General features: G+C 44.1%; 1 protein-coding gene and 1 pseudogene across 1 annotated transcript; both read left to right on the top strand.

Moving 5' to 3' along the window:
- The first annotated feature begins 10,048 nt into the window (after positions 1-10,048).
- LOC129675033 (60S ribosomal protein L27-like) lies at positions 10,049-10,452 on the top strand (annotated as a pseudogene).
- Positions 10,453-13,411: 2,959 nt separating this feature from the next.
- Otud6a (OTU deubiquitinase 6A) lies at positions 13,412-14,284 on the top strand. Its single transcript, XM_055605041.1, has one exon. It carries the CDS (start codon positions 13,412-13,414, stop codon positions 14,282-14,284), a length of 873 nt encoding a protein of 290 aa, XP_055461016.1.
- The last annotated feature ends 9,196 nt before the right edge of the window (positions 14,285-23,480 follow it).

The raw sequence follows: 23,480 nt of genomic DNA, 5'->3' as shown, positions 1-23,480 counted from the left end.
CTCACAGGAAAAGAGGTGGGTGCAGGCAAAGAGTGGGTGCTGAGCAAGTTTTCTATTGGGTGATTAGACAAATGGTAGTACATCCTGTGTGTTTCTGCATTCACAAAATTCTGGAATAGACAAAACTTGTATGTCATGAAAAGTCAGAGCATCTGTAAATTGTTGCTTCTGCTAAGGATTGACTGAGAAGTAATTTGATGGAAATGCAGGGGACAGTAATGTTCTCAATATCTTGATAGGATTTTGAGTTGCACATATCAAAAGCAGATGTTAAAATACATGGTATGGGGAAGGGTGGCTGGAGAGATGGCTCAGAGGTTAAGAGCACTGGATTGTCTTCCAAAGGTCTGAAGTTCAATTCCCAGCAACCACATGGTTGATCATAACCATCTATAGTGAGATCTGGTGCCCTCTTCTGGTGTGTAGGCAGACATGCAGGCAGAGTATAAATAATAAATAAATATATCTTAAAAAACAAGTGCTCCTAATCACTGAACCATCTCTCCAGCAACTTGTTGTTCTCATAGGAGACAAAGATTCATTTCCTAGTACCCATATGGCAGCCCACAACTGTCCATAACTGTAGTTTTAGGGTAGCCAACACTCTCTTCTGACCTTCCTGCACACCAGGTTTTCAGCTGGCACACAGGCTCACATGCTACTAAAACACTCACACACATGAAAGAAGTGAATTTTAAAAATATGTTTTGAAAACCAAAGCGACTTAGGTGGATGAGATAGCTCAGCAGGTATAGAGGTGCTTACCACCAAGCCTGACAAGCAGATTTCAACCCTTGAGACTCTGACTTCTTTCAATTGTTCTTTTACTTCCACACACGTCCCCTGGCATGTTCGTGTCCCACCCCAACACAATAAATAAGTGCAATAAAAATGGTCTTTTTAAATAACTTTTTTTGGTTGTTGGTGGTGGTGGGGTGAGACAGGGTTTCTCTGTGTAGGCTTCGGCTATCCTGGAACTCACTGTAGAACGGGCCAACCTCAAACTCACAGAGATGCACCTGCCTCTGCCTCCCGAAAAAAATAGTCTTTTTAAATTCAATACATATATATTTTACAATTTCTACATTTTACCACAGGCAAACTTCACCTAAAAAAAAAATACTGAACTTATATCAATGCTAATATGCTTGGGATGAAGAATATGCTGTTTGCAAGTTATTTTCAATGTACATAATGTGTATCTATAGGTTGACAGAGGAATCTATTGAAGGACAGGTAGGTGATAAATAAAACAAATCAAAGTACTGTCTGTACAATCCATATGCTGGGTTCACACATGGCTCTTTGAAATGTTCTGTAGGTTTGACTTTTTATAATTGAGTTCTATTTTATTAATGTTCCTTTGATGTCATAGTAAAAATAAATGTTTTAAAATTCCACTTTTTTCTTTTTATTATTTTTATTTATTTATTTATTACAATTTATTCACTTTGTTTCCCCACTGTAGCCCCCTCCCTTGTCTCCTCCTACTCCCAGCCATCCACTCTCTTGTCCTCCTAGTTTCCTGATAGGGGAGGACCTCCTCCCCCACTATCTGACCCTAGCCTATCAGGTCTCATCAGGACAGGCTGCATCGTCTTCCTCTGTGGCCTGGCAAGCAGGAGGTGATCAAAGAGATAGCCACTGAGTTTATGTCAGAGACAGTCCCTGTACCCCTAGGGAGCCCACTTGGAAACTGAGCAGCCTATGGGCTTTCTTTGAACAGGGGTCTAGGTCCTCCATGCAAGGTCCTTGGTTGGAGTGTTGGTCTCTGCAGGCCACCCTGGACACAGGTATTTTGGCTCTGTTGTTCTCCTTGTGGAGTTCCTGTCCCCTCCAGGTCTTTCTATCTCCCTCTTCTTCCATAAGGTTTCCAGCACTCTCCCAAAATTTTGGTTATGAGACTCAGTATCTCCTCCTATACCCTGATGACATAGTATGTTGCAGGCACTACTTTACATGGCTGGGTTGCATCAGCGTAGAAAATAAACTAAAACAAATTAATGCTTTTTAGAAGTTTACATTCTGGTGAGGGAAGATAGATGATTGAAATTAATTACCTAATTAGAGTATAGAGTGATAAAAGTTCAAGCAGAGAAGGAAAGATGCAGGATGCTGAGTTTTCACAGATTGAGAAGGGCTTGGGTAGGAAGAGCAGGATGTGTGGTTTCAAAGTGTGTATTGTGGAAGGCCATACTGTGCAGGTAGCACAGATTTGAAAGAGATGAGGAAGCAAGCCATATAGCTAATGATCCAGGCAGAGGGACCAGTCAGCCCCTAGCCCTTGAAATAAGGTGTGCTTGGCAGGTTTCCAGGAATATCAAGATGAGAGACAAATCTGTGACAGGAACTGAGGACCTGCGGTTGGAGAGATTGGTAGGGCTCAGATCACGAAAGGCTTTGTAGGGCATGGTACGGACTTAGCTTTTCATCCTAGCCCAAACTGGGAATTATTGAAGGTTTCTGAGCAGTAAACAGAGGATTGGCTTATATTTTTTGAAGGGGTAGGATAGAACGAGAGGATCTTTGAAGGGCAATTTCAATAATCCTCGGGGGCACAATGGTGCCTCAAGCTAAGGTAGTGGTTAAGATAAGTAGGGGTGATGAGACATGCTCAGAACTTAGATACATGTAGCATGGAGTCTCTCCCAAAAGAGAAGGCTCTGAAACCTTTATGATGTTCAGATGCCTCAAGAGGGAGATTGTTTTGCTAAGTAACCTGCCATAAGCCTTTCTCTGATTTACAATCATTCGTGCATCTGGTCTGGAGTCAGGTAGCTCTGAAGAAAACCCACGGTGGATGCCGAGTACCCCTAAATTGATGGTTCTGTGCAGGGCTCATGATAAGGGGGACTCAAAATGGTCTCAGGGCCAGCCTTCAACAGTATAAAACCCAGCACATGAAGTGTACCCTTAACCCTATTGGCACTGAGGAGGTGCAGTCAGCTGCTAACCAGGGAAGATTACTTTCTCAAGTGTCAAACGAAGGCAACTTTGGAGCAGAGAGTAACTGTCAGAACCTAGCCACCTCTGTGATTCACACATGGCTCACTCCCTTCCTCTCTATTGCAGTTCCAGGTCCACCTGTACACGAGAAAATCCCTTATGACCTGAGTTCCCCTAAGGGCTTATAAGGACTTGGCCAGTGTTGAAAGGCCTGCTGGCCCAGATCACCTCTTTAGCAGACATACTTTATTGTTCAGGGCAGGAGTATATCACACCTTATTATATAACACCTTATTATCCAGGCTCCTCTACCATAGAGGGCCTCTAAAGGACTCTACCTAGTAGTCTATCAAAGCAGATACTGAGACTCATAACCAAACCTTGGGCAGAGTGCAGGGAATCATATGAAAGAAGAGAGATTTAGTAAGACCTGGAGACGACAGGAGCTCCACAAAGACCAAATATATCTGGGCACAGGGGTCTCTTCTGAGAGTGATTCTCCAACCAAGGACCATGCATGGATATAACCTAGAACCCCTGCTCAGACATAGCCAATGGCAGCTCAGCATCTAAGTGGGTTTCCCTAGCAAGGAGAACAGGGGCTGTCTCTGACATGAACTCAATGGTTGGCTCTTTGAGCTCCCCACCACCACCAAGGGAGGAGCAGCCTTGCTAGGCCACAGAAGAGGACACTGCAGCCAGTCCTAATGAGACTTGATAAACTAGGGTTAGATGGAAGGGGAGGAGGACCTGCCCTATCAGTGGACTTAGAGAGGGGCAGGGAGGAGATGAGGGAGGGAGGAGCTACAGCTGGGATACAAAGTGAATAAACTGTAATTAATATAAAAACTAAAAATTTAATTAAAAAAAAAGATCCAAGCTCCTCTCAGGAAAACTTGTTTGGTTTGGGTTGTGGTTACATTGTTGAGATAAGGTTTCATTATGCAGCTCAGGCTGGCCTCAAACTCACAGTCTTCATGACTCAGCCTCCAAGGTTCTAGGATTATACACAGGTACCACTAGTAGTGGCTGGGCAACTTTCTGAGACCATTCTCATTTGGGAAACAAAGCTCCGTGTACATCAAAACTGAGAAAGATGAAGGACAGAGAAGGCACAGGAAAGTAAGAAAGAGGTTGGCCCTGGCACCTAGTGTGTTATTACAAGACGGAAGAGCAACTATGATTTGATTCCATTTTTGTCTCAGTGGGCAGTGGGGATCTAGAGCACAGGAAGAGCGACACTCGATAAGGGCTCTATTCGTGAAAGGGGTCCATGACAAGAAGGTCCCGTGATGAGAGGTAAAGTCCTTCTGGTTTTAGAAGTGTGTTCTGTCAACCCTGGGTTTACAGAGACTTGTTCCAGAAGTGATTGCAGCAGAGCAGTAAGAAGGATGATGAATAGAAGACTCTGGAATCAATGTGCCACATTGAAACAGAGCACCAAGCTTGATGTGGTGGTGAATGCCTTTAATCAGTAAGGGATCTCTGTGAATTTGAGGCCAGCCTGGTCTACAAAGCAAGTCCAGGATAGCAAAGGTTACACAAAGAAAAAAAAAAAAAAACTGTCACAAAAAAAAAAAAATCCAAAAATCCAAATGTAGGGAAGGCTGTTTTAGTGGTGAGGTGTGAGCTAAGTGTGTGGCAGGGACCAATGCCAAAGGCAGACAGTAGAGGCTTGCTGAGAGCAAGAACTGTCTGCTAGAGAGCAAGAGTACATGGAGCCTGAGTGACCACACCTTCCCTCCAGCAAGCCACCTCTGAGAGAGAGCCCTCATTCACATCAAACATGACTCTATGGAAGTATATTGTTCCCATCACTTTGTGCACTTGTTCTCTGACCTTGCTTCCTGACCTCCCTCCCATTCAGCTGTGGAAACTCTCTGGGTGGTCCAGGTCTTAACTATTCTCCTAGCCAAGCTGCTAACACAGGCCACAGCAAGATATGCTCACTGACATTTGTTATAAAGATGCCCAAGTGGATGAAGGCTCAGCCTAGGAGGCACTGAATAAATCCTCTTGGTTTCCTCACTTGTAAATAGGAGATAGTGAGCAGCAGCAGGTGGCCATTTGTGAACTGTAAAATGGTATTCATATAGGCTACTGATGTCACTACCATTAAGAGGAGGAAGAAAATGGCGAAGAGGATTAAGGAAGGCCAAAAGCTAAAGTAATCCTGGCCCAGAATCTTGCAGGTGTTGGACGCTGAAGAGTTCACACTGACAGTACAAACATTTGGAAGCTCTGCCTTCCTATCTGTCCAAAAAAGGACATGTGCTCAGTACTGTCATATCTATCCTGATCCTAACACCATGGAAATGGCTAAGGCTTTATAGGTCCTTCCAACCATTAGTCCTATTCCTTGTATCACTTCTCTGCTCTACATTCACAGATCTTTAGCAATTCTGAGACTGTTGTGTTCATTTTACTGGGGAGACATAAAAAAATGGTTATTCACTCTAGATAATGCAGAAAAGGCAGAACCAAGAAAGCATTCCACACAAACCCAACTAGGGGATTTTACTTGGCTTAGAGATGTGTAGGTAAGGGTTACTTACAAAAATGTGAGTGACTCTGAAAAAGCCATGTCACCTAAAAATTCCACCCCAGCATGTTTGATGACTTCACAAAAGCCACACGGATGAGATCTACCTTCAGTTAACCTACCTCTTAGAATCTAGCACCTACTAAGTTCACATAGAGCTGGGGGCCAAGAATGAGTGATGGGTTCCAGGTGAGGGTTCCTGACCTTCCCTCCCTCTTTATACTAGGGAGTGTAAACAGCTCTAGAATCATTGCCACAGAGCTAATTATCACTATATAGCTTGTTTGTTTCATTGCTATAACTATAAAGCCAAGCATAGTATGGGTCACCATGGTAACGCCTACCCCTTGATAGCTGATGTACATGCAAGCCCAAGCAAACAGCTATTCACCAATAGAGCCACCGATCTCCAATTCAGAGCCACCATTGGGGCTGGCCTGCCCATGGCATTTATTGTGCCCTTACTAGTGAAAGCCTTCTTCCTTCTTTGGACCCAAGCCTAACCCATACCAGTTCTGCTTTAGGACCCCCCAAAATAGACCAAAAAGAAAACGATTCTTTTCCTTACATAGCAATTTTCACTTTACCTAGGCATGATTGCCAAATAAAAAACAGAAGACCAATTAAATATGAATTTCAGATAAACCATAAGTAGTGTTGTCTGAGTATATTCCATGCAATATTCTAGATAAATTTGCTCTAAAATATCACTGCTTCAGAAAAAAAAATATTGCATAGGACATACTTATATGAAGACATTGTTGTTTGTGTGAAATTAAAATTTAACAGAATTCTATACCTTCATTTATTAAATTTGGCAACCCTATGACTCAGGATCATATGATCAAGGCAAGTGACACACTCGAATTCACACTGTGGAAGATCCCATTTAGTGGCTTAAGGAGGTTTGCCTATCACACGTATTTTCTCAGCTGCTGAAAGGTCAGGCTAGCTCTTATGCCCTGTTGAACAGTCTTCACTGTTCCGGGTTAGGGGGTGGATTCTTGCATGCCTGTCACCCACCTATCCCTATGCTACTCATCCCTTATAAAGTGAGGAGGACTGTTAGGTATTCTGTCTCAAGTGTCACTTTTCCATTTCTCTCATTTTGAAAACTAAGCATGATCAGGGACAGAGGCCTGACAAAGAAAACAAATAAGAGATTCATGATGTAGGGGGCACAATGAAGGTCTATCTCAGCTCATAGGAACCAAAGCAGGCCCCTGGCAACTTAGAGGGCTGGAGGTGACTGCCTCTTCTATTCAGGTGTGCAGACTGGCATAAAAGTTCCGCGCCATTCTACAGTTCCTGGTTTCCATCTGTCTGTTCAGTTATAAACTCCTTGAGCTTACGGATCTCTATCTACTTTCTTCATTGTTATTTTGGTAGTACCTCACTAGAATAGTGCCTGGCATGTTGTACAGCTTACAAATGGCAGCAGAATGAATGAATGGGTGAAACAGGTCAAATCTAGAAACAGGGTCAGGAACAAGGTTGGGGATCATACAGAAAAGAGGCCCAAGCAGTACAGAAACAGCTTGTGGCCTTATTGCCCTAGGGAATAGGTGGGAGGATGAGGAAAGAGCAGATCCTCGGGGATTTCTCAAAAGCTTTCAGTGAGGCTAGCTCTCTGTTACCCAATTACCTATACCTCAATATTCACATTCCAACATCTACAGTCCAATGCTATAACCCCTCTTCTGCCTGCTAAGACAGTAACTCTCCAGATGCCCAAGAGCTGGGGTACTAGTACAGAGGGCATGCTTTCCTCACGCCCCTGCTCTTTAGGCAGAATAGCACAGTGTACCGTTGTCTCTAGTGATGATGACTTAGATATGACGACTTCTATATGACAGTTTCTCAGGGGCCTTCTGGACACTCTTTTCAGCAGCTCACTGAAAACCTCCCTTTGAAGTGGGCCTAAAACCCAGTGCGAAAACACTCAAGGACCGTGATATGTCAAATGATGAAAATACCGATTACTGTGTCTTTGAAGGCCTTTATAGGGGGTGATAAAGTAGTGGGCGGGAGAAAGAAGATGTGAGATTATGGAATGGGGAAGCAGGAACTAGGAGGCAGGGATTGGAGGTGTGGTACAAGAAAGGAATTGCTACTTATTACTGACTTCCTTAGATGCAAGATACACATGTGGTCATCATAGGCCCTTGCAAGACAGGCTCCCATCTCCGGCCATCCCCATCTCACTGACTGGCAATGTCCAGCCATCCCCATCTCAGTGACTGGTGAAGCTTACCTTTAGTCGACAAGGTGACCTATAGTACTTCCAGGACTTCTTATTAAAAAAAGTAATTTTGAATTCTCTGCTGTCTACTTCTTATTAAAAGTTCAGTTCAGAGAAAAGCCTAAACAGAAGACAGCTCATCTATTTCAAATTATACAGGCAAAGCCTGTGCTATAGAGATTAGACTATATTTTCTTTTCTTTTTTTTTCCATTTATTTATTTTACTCACTTTACATCCTTGTATTCCCCTCCTTTCTTCCCTCCCAGTCCCACCGTCTCTCCCTTCTGGTTTGTGAGTATTTCACTGAACATTTTTGTGTCAATGTTCATAAGAGAAATTGGTATGAAATTCTCTTTCTTTGTTGGGTCTTTGTGTGCTTTAGGTATCAAGGTAACTATTGCCTCTTAGAATAAGTTTGGTAATGTTCTATTTTGTGGAATAATTTGAAGAGTATTATGTTTAGCTCTTCTTTAAAAGTCTGTTAGAATTCTATGCTGAAATCATCTGTCCCTGGGCTTGGTTTGGTTAGGAGTTTTTTTTAATTTTTTTTAAATTTTTAATTACACTTTACTAACTTTGTATCCCCCCCCCCATGGTTCCCTCCCTCCCCCTGTCTCAATCCCTCCCTTCCTCCACCCTCTGCATGCATGCCCCTCCTCAAATCCACTGATAGGGGAGGACTTCTTTTCCTTCCTTCTGATCCTAGTAAATTACGTCTCATCAGGAGTGGCTGCATTGTCTTCTTCTGTGGCCTGGTAACGCTGCTTCCCCCTCAAGGAGAGGTAATTAAAGAACAGGCCAATCAGTTCATGTCAGAGAAAGTCCCTGTTCCTATTACAATGGAACCCACTTGGATACTGAACTGCCATGGGCTACATCTGTGCAGGGGTCTTAGGTTATCTCCATGCATAGTCCTTGGTTGGAATAGCATAGACTATATTTTCAATATGTGTGAGTATGTTGCAAGGGGAAACCTTGTAATGAAAATTTTGGTTCCTTTAAATATGTTTTTGTTTTAATATATTTTGTTTTTATTTAAGCCCAAGGATTTTAATTAGGGCTTTAATGTGTCCACAGCTAAAAAATGCCTCCTGAAAGGCATGGTCTTTGACAGTTGGTAAGTCTGCCTCATGCAGCATGGAGAGGGGAGTAGTCTAGGACTCTCAGGGATATAAATATGAGAGCCCAGAGAGAGAAAGTGATGACAGTTTGGAGAGACCAGAGACAGAAGGTGTGATGGCTTGGAGACATAAAAAGAGAAGCGTTTCAACACAGCAGCTTGGAGGAGACTGCTTGCTGCGTTTGCTGTTGATAGAGAATTGTATAGCCCCCCCCCAAAACCCATCAACAATAAACAGCCAGGAGAAGTAAAGGGGTCAGTACCCCCTTTCCACACAGACCTTCTCTCTCCTACGTAGGGCTGGGGGGATTAGAAGGGAGAGGCTTTAAGGGACCCCAATAAAATAGAGTTTTATAAAAAAGAGCACAACAAAAGCTCAGTGTAGAGGTAGAGGAGGTGTATTGGATATTACAATAATGGTTCCCTTAACCACAAGAAAGAGATGGAGGGTAAAGCCCAACATTGCAAAGCTGGTGTTTTTGTACTCCAGGCCACAGAAGTAAATCCACACAATGAAGTGCGGCATTTACAAGGATCTGAAAGATCCCTTCTGCATAATGTGACAAAATAATTTGATTTCAGGAAACAAGTATGACAGACTTGATCACTGGTATTGAGCTATCAAAGCCCAAAAGATTTATCTTTCAGGATCAACATAATGATTTTTCTAAAATAGTGTTAGAATAATTTTATTCGTGGTATTTTGTTAAAACATTAATGGCAAGGAGGGAAGGTGTTTAGCATTGGGTGGGTAAGGAGGTAGGTAAATCCTAGGAGGAGTTGGGGGCGGGGAAACATTATCAAAATATTTCATGAAAAAAATTAAAATTAAAAAATAGAGTAGAAGTGCTTGTCACAAAGCTTGATAAACTGAGTTCAGTCCCCAGAATTCCTGTAAGGGGACAAAGAGGGAAATTACTGTACAAAACTGTCCTTTGACAGTTTGTTTTTTGTCCTTGACAAACTTTCCATGACCTCTTTCTTGCACACACCTCAATAAACATACATAAACAAACAAATAATTGTAATTTAAAATAAGAGAAAGAAATATGTACTTGAAATCTTTTGCTCTACTCACCTTACTATTACAACTACAGTCCTGTACATTATATGTAAAACAGGCAGAAGAGGGGTCTTAAAAGTAGAAAGAAGTCCTTTCTGCCGGGTGCTGGCTGCCTGCTGTCAAAACGGGCGAGTTCATGAAACCCAGGAAAGTGGTGCTGGTCCTGGCCTATGCTACTCTGGACGCAAAGCTGTCATCGTGAAGAATATTGATGATGGCACCTCAGACGGCCCTTACAGCCATGCCCTGGTGACTGGAATCGACCGCTATCCCCAAAAAGTGACAGCTGCCATGGGCAAGAAGAAAATCGCCAAGAGATCAAAGATCAAGTCCTTTGTGAAAGTTTATAACTACAATCACCTCCTGCCCACAAGGTACTCTGTGGACATCCTCTTGGACAAAACTGTTGTCAACAAGGATGTCTTTAGAGACCCAGGCCAGGGTCTCTAAAATGCAAGGCCAGGCAAGAGGCCAAGGTCAAATCTGAAGAACAAGACAGGGAAGAACAAATGGTTTTTCCAGAAGCTTCGCTTTTAGGTATATTTTCCCTTCTATCATTAAAAATTTAAAAAAAGTCAAAAAAAGTAGAAAGAAATTAGACTACTTATATTTTTCAGGATGGGAGGAATGGCAGCAATAGCCTCTTTTTCTTGCCTATGTCAGACATGGAGCTGAAAAATATTATGACCAAAAGCATTAACAGGCACAGACCAAAAAAAAAAAAAAAGTTACAAAACATTAACCTTGTGAGACACGAATATGCAGACAGCAACCACCAGACAAAATTGGAGAAAAACTTGTGGGCCTACCCACATCCATCCGTATACCCATACCAGCAAAGAGAAATAGAGGAGCACAGACTTCTCATGAGGCTGTATGACATGCCTTAACCTTTTGAATCCTCTGACAGTGTGGAGACAAGGAAGGTCAAATCTGGAGCAGAAACTGTCATGCCTGCAGCTGGTATTAATGAGGCCCACCCATACACACTATACTGGCAGAGACACGAAGAGCCTAAATGTCCAGTCCTAGCTAGAAGTGAGTCTCCTTTCTGAGGCTGTATAAGAGGAAACTTAGTGAAGAGTCTAAACTTCACTATCTGAAAAACAAAAACAAAAAACCAAAACAAAAAACATATTTTTGGTTGTAGGACATAGATAAATCAATCTGGGAACTGACTGGGAAACTTCCTCCCCGGTAGATAACTTTCATAGTTCCGGAGGGTGCTCTGCAAACTTCTGGGAGGAGAGAAAGAGTGCTGGTCTTAGCTGGTGTTGGACCTTGCATGCTATAATACCAACCGGCCAGGAAAGATGTGCTCACTGGTACAATAGGTACAATAATACCATGATGGTGGAGATAACCTAGAACTCCTGCACAGATATAGCCCATGGCAGTTCAGTGTCCAAGTGAGTTACATAGTAATGGGAAGAGGGACTGCTTCTGACATAATCTGATTGGCCTGCTCGTTGATCACCTCCCCCTGAGGGGGGAGCAGCCTTACCAGGCCACGGTAGAGGACAATGCAGCCCCTTTTGATGAGAACTGATAGACTAAGATCAGAAAGGAGAGGAGAACCTCCCCTATCAGTGGACTTGGGGAGTGGCATGCATGCAGAAAGGGGAGGGAAGGTGGGATCGGGAGGGGAGGAGGGAGGGGCTTATGGGGGGATACAAAATGAATAAAGTGTAATTAATAAAAAATTTTAAAAATAATAATAATAATACCATGATGGCTATGTGGTAACCAAGCACTTTCTCATTGGAGTTGAGGCCTGCAGCCTAGGAGGGATCCCTTGCCTTGTACTGAGAACTTGGTCAAATGCCTATGGTGTTGGAGATCATGGGCATTGTAATACTATTTTGATAAGTGGTCATGTTATCAAGCTGTCTTTTAAATATTGTTATGTTTGTTTTAAAAACTCTTTTTTTAAAAATCTGTGGTTGCCTCTCCCTTCCAATCCCCCAACCACCATCACCACCATTAATAACAATAATAATAATAAATTTAAAAATTTTAAATGACCACCAAGGTACAACAAATTCCTAGTACATGCAGGACTCTGGGGTTCCATCTACAGTGCTGAAAAAAATTACACCCAAGGACACTAAATCCATAATAAGAGTATTATGAGACTTACACCAGTGTAAGCTTTTTTAAAGTGACGACACCAAATGCCGGTAAGAACGGAAAAGAACCTAGAGCACTCATTCACTTCGAGTGAAAATGTACCAGTTACAGCCTTTCTGGAAAACAATTTCTTAAAAAAAAATATATATATATGTATATATATATATACACTTAGAATACAGCATAGTAGTTTCATTCCCGGGCATTTTGTCCAGAGAAATACGGACCTGTGTTTACACAAAAGCCTGAGAGGAGACTATACTTCACTGATTGTGTTTGTCCAGTGTGCTTGGTTTGGGTCTCAACATAACCCAGGCTGGCCGGAAACTTACTACATCTCCCAGGATGACCTTGAAAGTTTTCGTCCTCCTACCCCACAAGGGCTGGGATTACAGGCTTTTGTTACGAACCTGATTCTCAAGTGGGGAATGGGGCAGTATCGAAAGGCCGGTTTAAGAACAGAAAAGCAAAGAGACAGATTAACACAATTAAAGCACATTTGAAAGAGAGTTTTGGTGGGGTTTTTGTTTGTTTGTTTGTTTGTTTGTTTGTTTGTTTTGTTTTGTTTTATCGGAAAATTTGAAACATCTTCCGAAACAAACCTTTGAAAAGAACCAGGAAGACATGATCTGATGAACACACTTGTGCTTTCTGGATGTTCTAGAGAGCCCAGGTAGGGGCTGGGGGCCCATAAGAAGGGGCGGTTAGGTGATTTCTCTTAGCACAAGCCGAGAGATCCCCTTGTTGCTCTCTTACTCCGAGATGGGACTTGTCAGTTTTGAAACACAAATTAAAAGGGCTCTGTTTCCAGGAATGTAAAAACATGTCTTTGTTCTGATACACAAAGATTATGAGTTCACTGGTTAAGAAACCTGAAAAATTAGAGAAAGCCACACCGTCTCCTGGACACAAAAGAGAAATGCCAAGTTCAGGGTCAGAACACAATCGGCTGATATTTATCATGTGGTTCTCAAGCACGACCTGTGCCTGTGTTCTGTCCAAACTTGGAAATGAAGTGACTAAAAAAAATTCTACAAGCCCAGTTATGGTACACTTTGTGGAAAAGTAGACGGCTAGGAACGACTTTTCCGGTCCGTTAAAACCGAAGGCGTGAGGCGCAATGGGGTCTAATGAGGACCTACTGAGGAGTTCTCAACAGCCAGTCACAAAGCCAGGCGTGGCTGTGGGCGTGGCCAAGCGGCAGTAGCCAATGGCAGAGAGGAATGTGAGCAGGAAGGGGGCCCACCGGCCTCTGAGGCAGGCAGAGCGCCACAGCCACCAAAGAGAGAGCTTCGTTTAAGCCTCTGTGGTGATTTGAACTGTTCCATTTTCCTCCGAACCTCAAATCTCACTTCCAACTGGTATTATGGATGACACCGAGAAGGAATTCCAGCGGGTGATCCGTCGCCACTACCGCGAAAAAAGGGAGTTGGAAACTCACATCCAGGCCCTGAAAAATTCCGTCCCAAAGAACGACAAGGAGAGAAGAAAGCAGTTGCTCGCCGACATTGCCCGCCTCGAGGCCGAGATGGAGCAGAGGCACCAGCAGGAGCTGGAGAAATTTGAAGATCTGAACACCAGCGTGGAATCGGTCACGGCTGACTTCACAAAGATGAATCTCGAGAATATGCCTCCACGCCCATCAAAGAGCCAGAAAAGGCACGAGCGAAGAAGAGCTAACATGGAGAGAAGACGCCAGGAGAGGATGCCGGTGGAGCAGGCCGAACAACTGGCCACCTTCCGTCGCGAGGAGGAAGAGAAGGTTGCGGCCATCCTAGCGGCCCGAAATCTGGAGATGAAGGCCATCCCTGCTGACGGACACTGCATGTACCGTGCCATCCAGGACCAGCTGGTGTTCTACGCCACTGTGGAGAGCCTCCGCTACCGCACAGCCTGCTACATGAAGAAACACATCGACGACTTTTTACCTTTCTTTACCGAACCGGAGGTCGGCAACTTCTACACCAAGGAGGACTTCCTGAGGTACTGCGATGACATAGTGAACAGGGCTTCGTGGGGCGGCCAGCTGGAACTGAGAGCCATGTCGCATGTCCTGCAGACCCCCATCGAGGTGGTACAAGCCAACTCACCCATCATTGTCATCGGGGAGGAGTACAAACGGAAGCCGCTCATACTGGTCTATCTGCACTACGCCTGCCACTTCGGAGAGCACTACAATTCGGTAAAGCCCATCGAGGCAGCTGGCGCTATTGGCTGCACCGCACCGCGCCTGTTCTAGATGTTTCCAGCAGTGACGGAGCCTGGAGGCTCGAAGCGCCTAGGCGCCATGTTTCTTCTGTGTTTGACACCACCGCAGTTCCTGAGAGAACTTTTGAAACTGTGGTGGCGCTTAGTAGGAGCAGTTGTTTTCCTTGGCTGTTTTTTGTTTGTTTGTTTGTTTTTGTTTTTTTTCTAGATATGCTTAAAATTTACCCCTTTCCACAGTTTCGAGTTTTTTGTTTGTTTGTCTGTCTGTCTGTTTGTTTGTTTTCCGTTCTCAGGTTTTTTTAAATCATATTTTGTGGGGGGGGAGAGGGAGACATGAGAATGAGAAAATACCTCCCTGGGACACCAGAGAGGCTTAACTTTGACCGAGTCTTAACTTCATTTAACCCTTTCTACCTTTGTCTTGGTCGGGTTTCGATTAATGTTAAGCTGAAAATGGAAATTTGGGATTTTGCTTATTGTTTACCTTGGTTGAAATGAATTTAGTACAAGGGTTCAGTTTGTGGGATTTTTTTTCCTACAGCTCTATCAACTACCTTAATAAAGGTGGAGTTTGTGTGACTGAAGTGACTTGCTCTTAACAATGTTGGAATGCCTGGGTTATGAACAAGTCTTCTGGGAGTAATTTGCTTGTTTCACTTTTTTTTTTTTTTTTTCATTCAAACTTGTGAAGCTGTAAATAGGTTTTAGTTGATCAGATATTTTCTAAGGTCTAAAAAAATGTATTTTCTAATGTAAAAGCTAAATATAACTGTTACATACAGAATTCAATTTAAATGAACCAGTAGTCTAAGTATCCCAAAGATGTGAATTATCTGAACTTAGTGACTTTTTTGCTTTTTAGGGAGAAAAAATATATATGTATTGAAAGTGATTTCAGGAAGTTCCAAAGTAGTTGATCTAGTTTTTATATATAGTTAAAGCAGTGAACTATACAGTTCTGTTTCTGTTAGAGATTTGTTAATTTCTAAATGTGGCAAAAGAAGAGCAAGAATGGAATGATTTGCAGCAATTTTTAAGATTAATCATTCCTGTATTTCAGTGAAGTGACTTAAATTAATTTTTCAAAACATTTGTCCCTTCCAAATTTTCTCAAATAATATATATATATATATGTGTGTGTGTGTGTAACTTTAAAAACTTATAGTTGGTATGTTTTTAAAAACATACAGTTGTATGTTAAAAATAAAAGCAGCTTTTGAAATGCCTGGTTTGTACTTCTTTTGTAGCTGATTTCATATGAAGTTGGTATCCCAGATGGCCCTCAGGAAAGGGCTCATGAAAACTAGGAGCAGGTTTGCTGGGGGACAGATGAGGCTTTGGGTAATACACATGCAGTTTTGGTGGTGGCCTGGAGTGAAATGTTTCCCAGGCTGGGATTTAGGGAAGAATTTATACTAAGGATGCCCTGGGTTGATGTTTTGCTCAGTGAAACACATGAAAGGGCTACCTTTAATATTCTCTGCTGAGCTTGAAAAGGAGCCCTGAATTCCAAGACGTCAGCCAGGCCAGGGCTACATGGCAGGAAGGAAGAAATGAACTATAGTCGACTCCGGGATGGTTTCTGAAATAAATATGAAAGTCCCAACAGAGTTCTCACTATGGAAATAGATGATGCTAGCCAATTTCTGAAAAAAAAAATTATTGGGGTACACTGTGAGAAAAGAACCTTTTGTAGGGACAGGCACTGTGTACAGTGAAGGGATTGTAAGCTAAGGAAGAAGAGAGGCAAGCTCTGGGAGGAGGCACAGGCTGGGGAGGAGAAAATAGGCTTGGAAAGAAGATGTAATATACAGAAGGAGGCCTTGCTGGGAAGGAGGGGGAAGGCTGAGGACAGACATAGCCCAGGGAAAACCTGTATAGGCTGGTTTTGGAGGTTTCAACGAGCTGAACAAGGTGGTAGAATGAGAAACAGGCCATAAAGTATTGCTTTTGCTGGTTTGGTTTGGTTTGGTTTTTTTTTTTTTTTTTTTAATAAGTCTGGCTAGGGAAGAGGACATGGATTGGGGTTTAGGGAAGGGTCCTGGCTAAGAAGTGAGTGAAAGCTACTGAAGGGCCTAGAAATGGCAAAGGTGCTTTATGGGGTGGTGGTCTGCTCAGCTAAGGCAGGGGATGTTGATGGACAGGGCCTCTGACTGACAAGAGGCAGCACACTATGGTGGGGAAAGAGGCCTGGTTAAAGGTCAAAGACACAGACACTGGCTGGTGAAGAATTCCCAGTAGGGGAGGAGGATGAGTTATATAGGGAAAGGAAGGAAACAGGCCGGGAGGGGGTCCAGGTTTCAAAAGGGAAACTGGCTGAAAACTAAACTGAATTCTGGGGAAAGAGTCCTGGCCAGGGTGAGATTCTTTGGATAATAAGGCAGGGAACTGGGCTTCCCGGGGAAGGCATCCCCAGCCATGCACAGAGAACTGTTCTGGTAATTAAGTCACTCAAGTAAGAGGCCAAGGTAGGATAGGTACAGCAGATGATAAAAGAGTCTGTGCTCTTGATGGGGAAATGATCAGGGCAGACAACCTAGTGAGGCAAGGTGTACTTACTAGGCAAACTTATTGAGGGGTTCTGGAAGGAGGTGAGGCTTTCCTGGGGAAAGCAGTCAGTTTCAAAGTGGACGATTGAATAGAGGACGAATAAAATCACCATCAGGTTTGGAAGGTGGGTTCAGGCTGATATAGGGACACAACTGGGGGGGAAAAGGCACTGGGGAGAGAAAGGTAGACTAGGAAGGGAATAAAGGTATCTGCAGTCTTTGTTGGAGAATTAGCCCTAGGTCGAGAAGGAGGCCTAGTTTGGCAAGGGACACAGACTGAAGACATCACTCTCCTGTGAACGGTCATTAGTCTGGGGTATATATAAGGATGGAGCCTCAGATGGACAGAGGAGCCAGGGCACAAGAGTGGCAGACCAAGGAGGAAGATTTTAGGGAAGAAGCAGTAGGCTGGGGAAGAGGACCCAGCTGGGAAGGGAAGCAGAGGGATGTAGCTCTGGACAGGGTAGGGAGGAGAGTTCTCAGCTGGGAAAGGTAAGGTGTAGGCAGAGGGTTGCCTTAGTGAAAGACTGGACAACGAAAGGACACATAATTGAATTAGGAGAGCAAGGACAAGGAAAGTGACCCTGATTGTTAAAGAAAAAAAAAAGCCTTTAGAATGGGTCTTTTTTCATTAAGTTTTATTTTTTATATTAATTACAGTTTATTTACTTTGTATCCTAGCTGTAGCCCCCTCCCTCATTCCCTCCCAATCCCACCCTCCTTCCCTCATCTCCTCCCATGCCCCTCTCCAAGTCCACTGCTAGGGGAGGACCAGATAGATGGCCTATTGGTACAGAGAATCAGGATATACACAGAGAGCCTGGCTGAGGAGGACCACATAGTTGAGGAAGAAGGAGAATTAGCAAGGAGGGAAACACAGACTAGGAATGGGAGTCTTGGAGAAAGAGGTCAGGCTAGGCAAGAAGACACAGGATAGGAAAGGGAACTCAAGTAGGAAGCTTAATTAGAGACAGGGATATATGGAGTCTCAGTTATCGTTAGGATTAATGTGATGAAACCCTCTGACTGAAACAACTTGGGAGGAAAGAGTGTGAGAGAAGAGAAGCCAGGCAGAAACCTGAAGGCTGGAGCTGATACAGAGGCCACGGAAGAGTGCTTGCTTTCTTCCTATGCTTTTCTCAGCCTGCTTTCTTCCTTTGTTTGGGGTTTGGTTTTGTTTTATTTTAACTTGTTGTTGATTCTTTGCGAGTTTCACATCAAGCACCCCAGTCCCACTCATCTCTCCCATCCCCTCATATCTGCCCTTTGCCCTTGCAATCTCCCACCACCCCCAACACAAAAATTCACAAACAAGCAAAAAATGGAGCATAGAAAATATCTCATTTTAGAAGTAGTAGTGTGTCACAGTGTGTCCCACAGTATCCGTCTCTGTTCATGCATCTTCACTTGCACATGCTCATTGCAATGAGCCATTGCTCTGGTATCTCCGGATTCCGTGACCCCATCAATATTGAATCCTCACTGGGACTCCTCCTGGTTATCCTGTTGTTGCTCTGTGTCATGGAAATTCTGCAGCTTTGGAACAGCAGGACTGGACCTTTCATAAGTCCCAATTGTTCACAGATGATACAGATTTGGGGGTGGGTCAACTCAGAGCCCTGGATCTGAGCCTGGGTGGTAGCTGAGTTGGTCAGCACTCCAGCTCTCCCTTACCCACACCCCCAGTGAGCTCTCCAGGGCTGCTCCAGCAAGGCTACCCCAAATGCCACCATCGGCAGCAGGCAGGGTCAGCTCCCCTGCTCTCATGCCCTTGGGGTAGCTCACCTACACCCATGCCTCCAAAGCCAACTCCTCTTGTCCAGTCAAGGCAAGAGGCCCACTCTCCCAAGTGCTGGAGCTAGGCCAGTTCTCTCATTCTCAAACCTTTGGGACTGGCTCACCTGTGCCTTCTCCACCACAACCAGCTCCACTGTGCTGCCCAGGGAAAAGGCAGTGCACACTCTTCTGAGTGGCTCAGCATATGCTTTCTTATAAAACACAGAACCCCTAGCCCAGGGTTAGCAGCACCCAAAATGAGCCCCCCCCCCCATCAATCCTTATGAAAATGCTCTATAGGCATGCATACAGCCTGATCTTACAGAGGCATTTTCTTAATCTAGGTTCCCTCCTCTCAGTTTGATGGCTATAGCTTGTGTCAAGCCGACGTAAAATTAGCCAGCACATACAGCTTAAGAATCCCTAGCAGATGTAAGGATCCTGGCTGGGGTGAAGTTCCTATGTGGCTGAAGTTTTTGAAGTTGTTCAAGCTAGAAATGCTAGTTCAAACTGAGGAAGGTTGCTTGATTGCCAAAGAGGGCCTGCCTGTCAATGGAACACAGACCAGGTAAAAGTAATAAATGTGTTGGAGGGCCTTGGTTTGGTTGCTATAACAGCTAAGGAAGGGGTATATGTGGGTGTATGCCTAGTAGAAAGGGGGACCAGGTTGACAATGGGTTTGAGAAAGGAGTTTGGCCGTGGACTAAGGCATAAAGAGATAAAGACAAGGGGAAGTCCAAGATGGCGATAACCAGAGCACACCGTATCTGAAGGACACAGGATCTGAAACTCTGAAATTGGTAAGTGGAGGGGCAGCTGAAGCCAGAACATTAACATTGAGGCTTCTGAGCCAGAGGGGACAAGCTGTAAGCTGAGACGATTTGGATCCAGGTCACTCGTGGCTGTCTCTGGGGACAGAGTGGCGAATATTCAATCCCCCTGCACTTCCCCTTTCCCCAAGCATGGGCCTCCCTGCTCGGCAACTGAGACAGCAGAGGTGGGCCTCCCAGTTCTCTGGCACACAGGCCTCCCAGGGGGCAGCTGTACCAGCCTCCCAACTTCTGCAGAGGCAGCTGGGTGGTGGCTAGCCCTAACAGGAGCCTCCATGCTCAGTGACTGAGACTACCCCAAGTACGGGTCTCCCTGCCTAGCAGACAAAGAGTGGACATAAATGAGCTGATGGATCTCCTACACTCTCATTTGCCCCTGTGGGCCCAAATCTGAGAGTAGAGAACAGGGGGAACCCCTATGCTTAGGCCTGCTAGTGAGTGAGTGCACCCTCAAGTGAGTGCATGCAGAGCCCCAGATCCAGGGTTCCTCTATTGCTAGCGGCCAGACATCAGATCCGTCCCACCCTTCCTATGTGGGCAACATAGAGATCCTTCTGAAAGCATTGTCAACATTGAAGGCCCTATTCTGTGTGTCTACCAGTGGAGTCTAGGCAAACAATTCCTGGGGCCCAGACAGATCTGAACACCAAGAGGACAGTATGCCAAGACTTGTAGGCCACTGAGGTATTCAGGGCACCTGTGCATGCACATTGCACTCGATAACAGTACCAGCACCTGCACCCCCACCCACGCTTAATCTCCACCCTTCCAGGCATCTACATGCTCTAGCACCCTGTCCTTCAAGGCACCCTTCCACACACACTCCCCCACTTGAGCACATATGCTTGCAACCTGTCTCCCTTAGCTACAGCTGAAACACCAACATCCACTCTCAAACCAGTGGACCTCTCTCATCTTCCTGAAGACTATTCCAGACACCAGAGACAGATGGACCCAGTCTGAAGTATTGACTCCAGGGATAAAAAGCAAAGGCTAGAGATAAACAGATGGCTAGAGGTAGGCATAAGAACATATCCAACAAAAATCAGGACATCTTGGCTTCACCAGCAACCCCCAAAAATCAATGGATATTTTAATTCATCAGAATCTGGAAACAACCCAGATGTCCCTAAATGGAGGAATGGATACAGAAAATGTGGTACATTTGCACAATCGAATACTACTCAGCAATTAAAAACAAGAAAATCATGAAATTTGCAGGCAAATGGTGGGAACTAGAAAAGATCATCCCAGGTATCCATTCAGGTATCCCAGAAAGCAGAAAGACACACATCGTATATACTCACTTATAAGTGGATATTAGACACATAATATAGGATAAACATACAAAAATCTATACACCTAAAGAAGCTAAGCAAGAAGGAAGACCCTGGGTGATCAATCCTCATTCAGAAAGGCAAACGGGATAGACATCAGAAGAAGGAGAAAACAGGGAACAGGACAGGGGTCTACCACAGAGGGCCTCTGAAAGACTCTACCCAGCAGGGTATCAAAGCAGATGCTGAGACTCATAACCAAACTTTGGGCAGAGTACAGGGAATCTTATGAAAGAAGGAGGAGATAGAAAGACCTGGAGGGAACAGAACCAACAGAACCAAAAAATCTGGGCACAGGGATTTTTTTCTGAGACTGATACTCCAACCAAGGACCATGCATGGAGATAACCTAGAACCCCTGCACAGATGTAGCCCATGGCAGCTCAGTGTTCAAGTGGGTACCCTGGTAAGGGGAATAGGGACTGTCTCTGACATGAACTCAGTGGCTGGCTCTTTGATCACTTCCCCCTGATGAGGGAGCAGCCTTACCAGGCCACAGAGGAAGACAATGCAGACAGTCCTGATGATGGGAACTGATAGGCTAGGGTCAGGTGGAAGAGGAGGAGGACTGCCCCTATCAATGGACTTGGGGAGAGGCATGGGAGGAGATGAGAAAAAGAGGGAGGAATTGGAAGAGAATGAGGGAGAGGGCTACAGCTGGGATACAAAGTGAATAAACTAATTAATACAAAAATAAATAAAAGAAAAAGGGATAAAGACAAACTAAGTAAGGGATGAATGAGTGAGGAAAGGAGAAAGGGACCAAGCACAGGTAGGTTAAGGGTTATGGGGGCTATGTGGAAAAGCAGGCTGAAAAGTGCTTAGTTAGAACAGGGTTTATATATGTTGGCCTAGGACAAGAAAGGAATTCCTGGCTTTTTATTTATTAATTACAATTTATTCACTTTGTATCCCTGCTCCAGCCCTTTCCGTTGTCTCCTCCCGTTCCCACCCACCCTCCCTCTTATCCCCCTATGTGCTTTCCCTAGTCTCCTGATAGGGGAGGACCTCCTCCCCTTCTATCTGACCCTAGCCTATCAGGTCTCATTAAGGCTGTCTGCATCACCTTCCTCTGCTGTCTGGCAAGACTACACCCCGCAAGGGGAGTTGATCAAAGAGTCAGCCACTGTTCAAAGACAGCCCATGTTCCCCTTACAAGAAACCTGCTTGGACACTGAGCAGCCTATGGGCTTTCTCTGAACAAGGGGTCTAGGTCCTCTCCATGCATGGTCCTTGGTTGGAGTATTGGTCTCTGCAGGCCACCCTAGGCCCAGGTTTTTTGTTTTTTTTTTTGTTTACTCTGTTGTTCTTGTGGAGTTCCTGTCCCCTCCAGGTCTTTCTATCTCCCCCTTCTTCCATAAGGTTTCCTGCATTCTGCCCAAAGTTTAGCTATGAGTTTAGCTCAATATCTCCTTTGATACCCTAATGGGTAGTCTTTCAGAGGTCCTCTGTGGAAGGCTCTTCCTTGTCTTCCCAATGTCTATCCTGTTTGCCCTTCTGCATGAGGATTAAGCATATTCCCTAGGGCCCTCCTTGTTGTTTAGTTTCTTTAGGATTATAGATTTTAGTATGTTTATTCTATATTATATGGCTAATACCCACTTATAAGTGAGTATATACCATGTGCATCTTTCTGCTTCTGGGATACCTCACTCAGGATGATCTTTTCTAGTTCCCACCATTTGCCTGAAAATTTCATAATTTCCTTGTTTTTAATTGCTGAGTAGTATTCCATTGTGTAAATGTACCACAATTTTTGTATCCATTCCTCCATTGAGGGACATCTAGGTTGTTTCCAGCTTCTGGCTATTACAAATAAAGCTGATATGAACATAGTTGAGCAAATGTCCTTATTGAATGGTGGGGCATCTTTTGGGTATATGCCTAGGAGCAGTTAGCTGGATCTTGAGGAAGAACAATTCTTAATTTCTGAGAAAGTGCCAGATTAATATCCAAGGGTTACTTTTCACTACAAGTTTACATTCCCACCAGCAATGGAGGAGGGTTCCCCTTTCTCCACATCCTCTCCAGCCTCATCCTTTGAGTTTTTGATCTTAGCCATTCTGATGGGTGTTAGTTGAAACCTCCGGGTTGTTTTTATTTGCATTTCCCTAACGACTAAGGATGTTGAACATTTCTTTAACTGTTTTTCTTCCCTTTGATATTCCCCTGTTGAGAATTCTGTTTCGCTCTGTACCCCATTTTTTTAATTGGAATACTTAGTTTGTTGGTGTTTAACCTCTTCAGTTCTTTATGTATTCTGGATATTATCCCTCTGTTAGATGTAGGGTTGGTGGAGATATTTTCCCAGTCTGTAGGTATTCCTTTTGTGCTGATGACAGTGTTCTTTGCTTTACAGAAGATTTTCAGTTTCATGAGGTCCCATTTATTGATTGTTGATCTTAGAGCTTGAGCTATTGGTGTTTTGTCTGTTGTCTCCTTTGCCAATGAGGTCAAGGCTCTTTCCCACAGGTCCTGCCTTGCATATAAAACCCCTCATAGGGCCATCTTCTCCAGTGACTGCCAGCACAGCTTGTGCTGCAGCCTGCCTGAGAACAGGATAGCTTGTTTGCAGAGACTGTTCAGTCCAGAGTAGATTCCTCGCATGCCTTTTCTAGACAAATACATAATAAATTTATATGTCTACAAAGCAAAAGCAAAACTGCCATTGTTCTCTTATTACTTGCTTTAAACACACACACACACACACACACACACACACACACACACACTAT

The sequence above is a fragment of the Psammomys obesus genome, unplaced genomic scaffold, assembly GCF_907164565.1.
Source record: "Psammomys obesus unplaced genomic scaffold, mPsaObe1.curated_primary_1811, whole genome shotgun sequence".
NCBI lineage: Eukaryota > Metazoa > Chordata > Mammalia > Rodentia > Muridae > Psammomys > Psammomys obesus.
The sequence above is the reverse complement of the archived record's forward strand: the minus strand, read 5'-3'. Positions and strand labels throughout refer to the sequence as shown.

Coding starts and splice junctions, on each gene's coding strand:
- Otud6a (XM_055605041.1), top strand. CDS start 13,412: ATGGATGACACCGAGAAGGAATTCCAGCGGGTGATCCGTCGCCACTAC.